At 38.8% G+C, this 7,297-nt stretch overlaps 1 protein-coding gene across 1 annotated transcript; it reads left to right on the top strand.

The window, feature by feature from the left end:
* The first annotated feature begins 507 nt into the window (after window positions 1-507).
* Window positions 508-4,847, top strand: LOC139405435 (GTPase IMAP family member 7-like). The gene is made up of 3 exons (XM_071147762.1): window positions 508-545; window positions 3,162-3,245; window positions 3,808-4,847. Exons 2-3 carry the CDS (start codon window positions 3,164-3,166, stop codon window positions 4,842-4,844), a joined length of 1,119 nt encoding a protein of 372 aa, XP_071003863.1. The 5' UTR covers window positions 508-545; window positions 3,162-3,163; the 3' UTR covers window positions 4,845-4,847.
* The last annotated feature ends 2,450 nt before the right edge of the window (window positions 4,848-7,297 follow it).

The following is a 7,297-nucleotide window of genomic DNA, read 5'->3' as shown; positions in this document are numbered from 1 at the left end:
TGACAAATGAATGGTGGAAAAACGAATGGAACCCTTTCCCTGTTTGACAGCTGGGTTTTATGGGTATTATGACTCATACTGTGGTACTCTATGGAGTTGGAAAGAGAACAAACAGATCTGGGACCAGGCTAGACAAGTATAAAGTTACATTTGAAAATGCAGTTTTATGTGTTATTACATTTCTAACCTTTTTTTGTGTCCAATTGTCCAACATATTTCATCTTACCCAAATATGTGGCCTATCTTCTGATTCTAGCAAGCAGCCAAGGTTAAAATGAATAAGTACCTGTCCTGAGTTGAATAAAATTTGCCTAGCAGCACTCTCTCATTGGCTAGAAATGACTCGTCGCTGGGAAAATGAAACTTAATGTAAGGTGAGGCACATTGGGCGCTTTAGTTTTGAGTGAGTTTTAGACCATTCTATTGGTCGAGGTAAATCTCCACCCACCTGGGGCATCTGGCTATGCAAAACCAGCAGGACCACTGCTTCAGCTCTCTCTGTGACAACAGCAGACAACAATATACAGATCTGTGCAACACTAAAAGTGAGTATTCAACTTAACTACCTTACTAATTAAATGTTGTACAACAATCTACTCTACAGTACTTGAATAACTGTGACACAATATTAAGTAGAAAATGTAATTAATACAGGGTCTGTTAATATTTATGTAAATAATCATGTGATCACAGTGTGTTTGTATTTCTACACGTCTTAATATTGTAGAACAGTGAAAGGAGAAACATGGTTAGACTTTCACCTGAAACATTTACCTTGTTTAGTGCAGAGATAGTGCAGTATACTGTACCTTGTTTAGTGCAGAGATAGTGCAGTATACTGTACCTTGTTTAGTGCAGAGATAGTGTAGTATACTGTACCTTGTTTAGTGCAGAGATAGTGTAGTATACTGTACCTTGATTAGTGCAGTATACTGTACCTTGTTTAGTGCAGAGATAGTGTAGTATACTGTACCTTGTTTAGTGCAGAGATAGTGTAGTATACTGTACCTTGTTTAGTGCAGAGATAGTGTAGTATACTGTACCTTGTTTAGTGCAGAGATAGTGTAGTATACTGTACCTTGTTTAGTGCAGAGATAGTGCAGTAAACTGTACCTTGTTTAGTGCAGAGATAGTGCAGTATACTGTATCTTGTTTAGTGCAGAGATAGTGTAGTATACTGTACCTTGTTTAGTGCAGAGATAGTGTAGTATACTGTACCTTGTTTAGTGCAGAGATAGTGCAGTAAACTGTACCTTGTTTAGTGCAGAGATAGTGCAGTATACTGTATCTTGTTTAGTGCAGAGATAGTGCAGTATACTGTGCCTTGATTAGTGCAGATAGTGCAGTAAACTGTACCTTGTTTAGTGCAGAGATAGTGCAGTAAACTGTACCTTGTTTAGTGCAGAGATAGTGCAGTATACTGTATCTTGTTTAGTGCAGAGATAGTGCAGTAAACTGTACCTTGTTTAGTGCAGAGATAGTGCAGTATACTGTATCTTGTTTAGTGCAGAGATAGTGCAGTAAACTGTACCTTGTTTAGTGCAGAGATAGTGCAGTATACTGTATCTTGTTTAGTGCAGAGATAGTGCAGTATACTGTATCTTGTTTAGTGCAGAGATAGTTCAGTATACTGTACCTTGTTTAGTACAGAGATAGTGCAGTATACTGTACCTTGATTCGTGCAGAGATTGTGCAGTATACTGTACCTTGATTAGTGCAGAGATAGTGCAGTATACTGTACCTTGATTAGTTCAGAGATTGTGCAGTATACTGTACCTTGTTTAGTGCAGAGATAGTGCAGTATACTGTACCTTGTTTAGTGCAGAGATAGTGCAGTATACTGTACCTTGTTTAGTGCAGAGATAGTGCAGTATACTGTATCATGTTCAAGGGGGTCGATATTGGGTCAACAGCCGTCTTATAGCAGGTTGTTTTTGTGAGGGACACACCTGCAGGTTTTTGTCAGTACTGACTAAGGTTCCACTGCTTAGACGTTGCATGCATCAACCAATAGTTGACTGACAGATTGCAAAAACACTTGATAGGATTAGCTGATGTGTAAAATACCTATCCAGGCACTGTGAGATCTAGCGTGTGGTGGTTCATTTCTTTACTATCAAATGTGGAGAGACAAACTTATCACACAAGTCAAGAGTTATACTTAAACTAAATCTTTAATCACGTATTAATAAGGGAGCAGGTCAATACAACGCACACATATAAAGTGAATCGATTGAGTTCTCTACATTAATGTTGGCTGGTCGACGAATCACCCTCAGATGATCTATAGAATGGGTCACCTATAATTCATAGCAGACAGTATCTGCTGTGTCAACAGTTTTCATTGTGTAGAGACCAGTGTCTGTCCCTCCGACTCCATACTGGAGCCATGTCTCCCTGGTACTGTATAGAACAGAAACATTAACTCATGTTCTCTGGAATGCTCTTTAGGTTTTATCACCCAAAATACATTGTATATCTCGTCTTGTCAGTGTGATCTCCCAGAGGCCATCCTCAGTAGAACACACAATAGCTATAAGAATCTTCTATTCTGTTGCATAAAACAACCATTTGATGCAATAAAAGTATCATAGCATAATCTTGCAATTTTTCACCATAGGCGTCAGCAACGTCTGAGGAACTCACCCTTTGTGTTCCGACACCTCCCGACTTACACGTTGTTTGTGTTCACCTCTAACTGTTCACATTAAGCACTGGTTTCAGTTATACTGATTCCACTTCATTATTGTCTGAACTGTTTGTCTGTCTACACAGTAGATGTGATGTTTGACGTTAATGGAACACGACCTCTAACTGGTCTATCTGGTCTTAACAGCAGCAGTCAGGCAACGGTAGAATAACCATGTTTAGAATGTCATATGAGTACATTATGTTCACCTGATGTAGGCTACGTTGTTAGGGAATGTACTGTGTTTATCCAGTTATACCACGTAACATTACTCTTTTTATAGTTTATAGTTTAATATTTTTTTTTTTTTGAAAGTCAAGTAGCTGAGAAAAAAATTATAATTTCGTCCATCCTCATCTATAAACGTTGGAACTTTGCTGAACACTGCATGAGTCACCGAAGAAATGTGGACTTTGTATTTTGTAATGAGGTCATCATCTGTTTCCATGTTTTTGATTGGCTGCAATTGTAGTAATGGAACGAGGAAGAGGAAGGACTCTGAAGATTCTGTTCCTGTTGACACTCTGTCTGCAAGACTTCACTGGTCAATGCCAAGGTACACACACACACACACACACACACACACACACACACACACACACACACACACACACACACACACACACACACACACACACACACACACACACACACACACACTTGTTTGTTTGGATCCCATTATCTTTTCCAGAGGCAGCAGATATTCTTCCTGGGGTCAACAGAAATCACAAAACATGACAAGTAACTAAACACTAAGAGACAAGGACAGTCACACAAATAAATGTATAAATATATAAAATAATAGTAAATAGTAATAGTAATAATAGTAAATAAATGCCATTCCATGAGAAGTTGATTCATCTTTTTTAATTATTTGTTTAATGTTGAACTAGGGGACTGTGAAGAGACCTCTGGTGGCATGTCCTGTTGGGTATATATGGGTGTATAAGCTGAATCGTATTTGACTATAAGAGAAGCATTTAATGTCTCGTCAACCCTCAACCAGGAAAGACACAGACACACACATACACACACACATATATGCATGGACATAGAGTAAGTAGCCTTATACCAAGACACCTACCATCAAATCAATCATTTCTTGTTGGTTTCCACAGTTTTAGGGCAGCCCTCTGACCTGAGGATAGTTCTGGTGGGGACGACTGGGGCAGGGAAGAGTGCAACAGGAAACACCATCCTGGGGAGAGAGGTGTTTAAAGTGGGGGCTTCTCCAGTGTCTGTGACTGCACAGAGTGAGAAACAGAGTGGAGTGGTGGATGGGAGGAAGATTGATGTCATCGACACCCCGGGACTCTATGACACAACAATGTCTCAAGAAGAGATAAAAAGAGAAATAGAGAAGGCCATCTACATGTCAGTCCCAGGACCCCACGCCTTCCTGCTGGTGATCAGACTGGGGAGGTTCACAGAGGAGGAGAGGAACACTGTGAAGTGGATCCAGGAGAACTTTGGAGAAGAAGCATCAATACACACCATCATTCTGTTCACACATGAAGATCAACTGAAGGGAAAATCAATGGAAGGGTTTCTGGCTGAGAGCAAAGATCTACAGAAACTCATCAATATCTGTGGGGGCAGATATCACTCCCTAAACAATGACAGGAGAGAAGACAACACTCAGGTTAGAGAGCTGCTGAAGAAGATAGAGGAGATGGTGAAGAGGAACGGAGGACAACACTACACCAACAAGATTTACCAGGAGGTCCAGAGGAAGATCGAAGAGGAGGAGGATAGGAAGAGAGAGGAGGAGAGGAAGAAAAAAGAGGAAGAAATGGAGATACAAGAGGAGGAGATCAGGAAGCGGGAAGAGGAGGTGAGGAGAGAGGAGGAAATGAAAAGAGAGGAGGAGTTGAGGAAGATAGAAGAGGAGAGACAGGAGGAGAGGAGGAAGACGGAAGAGGAGGCGAGAGCGAGAGAATGGAGACAGGAAGAAGAAAGAAGAAGAAGAGAAGAGAAATTGAATGAGTGCAAGTGGTCAGCGTTTGCCAGTATGGCTGCATTGGGGTTGGGAGCCATGTTCAGCTCTCCATGGTCGTTAACAGCAGGGGCTACATTAGCCGCTGTTAAAGGTTATGAATGCATGGGCACCTATTTCACCTCAGGTAGTTCCAACTCAGAAGACCAGAAGAAGTAAGATTTCCACATCCATCATCTCAGATTGTTTTGAAATTTAGATTAATTATTGTGTTATATAATATAAATAGAATTTGATCTCTGAGAAATTAATAAATAAATACAATTTATTGTGCCTAAATTTGACATTTTAATTGATAGGATTCATATACTATTCAATAAATATAGTACCCAACATCTGATCTGGATCCAATTTTTCCCCAACAATGACTAAGAACAAAGAATGGTCAAAAGCCTCAGATCAGATGTTGGATATTATTTCACACTAATGCCTTGTTATCTGGAGGGCGGCCATTTGCATCTCCCCAATGGTCCTAATGTGGAATCCGTAACCATGCCGATATCATGGACAGTAATGGTTTCAGAACATTCCAAGATTTGGAAGATACATACACATTACCAGATACACATTACCAGATACACACACATTACCAGATACACATTACCAGATACACACACATTACCAGATACACATTACCAGATACATACACATTACCAGATACACACACATTACCAGATACATACACATTACCAGATACATACACATTACCAGATACATACACATTACCAGATACATACACATTACCAGATACACACACATTACCAGATACATACACATTACCAGATACATACACATTACCAGATACACACACATTACCAGATACACACACATTACCAGATACACACACATTACCAGATACATACACATTACCAGACACACATTACCAGATACACACACATTACCAGATACACACACATTACCAGATACAGACACATTACCAGATACATACACATTACCAGATACACACACATTACCAGATACACATTACCAGATACACACACATTACCAGATAAAAACACATTACCAGATACACATACATTACCAGATACACACACATTACCAGATACACACACATTACCAGATACACACACATTACCAGATACAGACACATTACCAGATACATACACATTACCAGATACAGACACATTACCAGATACACATTACCAGATACATACACATTACCAGATACACATTACCAGATACACACACATTACCAGATACACACACATTACCAGATACATACACATTACCAGATACACACACATTACCAGATACACATTACCAGATACACACACATTACCAGATACACACACATTACCAGATACATACACATTACCAGATACACATTACCAGATACACACACATTACCAGATACACACACATTACCAGATACATATACATTACCAGATACACACACATGACCAGATACATATACATTACCAGATACACATTACCAGATACACACACATTACCAGATACATACACATTACCAGATACACACACATTACCAGATACACACACATTACCAGATACATACACATTACCAGATACACACACATTACCAGATACACATTACCAGATACACATTACCAGATACATACACATTACCAGATACACATTACCAGATACACATTACCAGATACACATTACCAGATACACATTACCAGATACACATTACCAGATACATACACATTACCAGATATACACACATTACCAGATACACATTACCAGATACACATTACCAGATACACATTACCATATACACATTACCACATACACATTACCAGATACACATTACCAGATACATACACATTACCATATACACATTACCAGATACACATTACCAGATACACACACATTACCAGATACACACACATTACCAGATACACATTACCAGATACACATTACCAGATACACATTACCAGATACACATTACCAGATACATACACATTACCAGATATACACACATTACCAGATACATACACATTACCAGATACATACACATTACCATATACACATTACCAGATACACACACATTACCAGATACACACACATTACCAGATACACATTACCAGATACACATTACCAGATACACATTACCAGATACACATTACCAGATACACATTACCAGATACAAACACATTACCAGATACATACACATTACCAGATACATACACATTACCAGATACATATACATTACCAGATACACATTACCAGATACACATTACCAGATACATACACATTACCAGATACATATACATTACCAGATACACACACATTACCAGATACATATACATTACCAGATACACATTACCAGATACACATTACCAGATACACACACATTACCAGATACATATACATTACCAGATACACACACATGACCAGATACATATACATTACCAGATACACATTACCAGATACACACACATTACCAGATACATACACATTACCAGATACACACACATTACCAGATACACACACATTACCAGATACATACACATTACCAGATACACACACATTACCAGATACACATTACCAGATACACATTACCAGATACATACACATTACCAGATACACATTACCAGATACACATTACCAGATACACATTACCA

Source organism: Oncorhynchus clarkii, unplaced genomic scaffold (genome assembly GCF_045791955.1).
Source record: "Oncorhynchus clarkii lewisi isolate Uvic-CL-2024 unplaced genomic scaffold, UVic_Ocla_1.0 unplaced_contig_2377_pilon_pilon, whole genome shotgun sequence".
NCBI lineage: Eukaryota > Metazoa > Chordata > Actinopteri > Salmoniformes > Salmonidae > Oncorhynchus > Oncorhynchus clarkii.
Note: the sequence above shows the minus strand (reverse complement) of the source record. Positions and strands in the feature narration are given on the sequence as shown.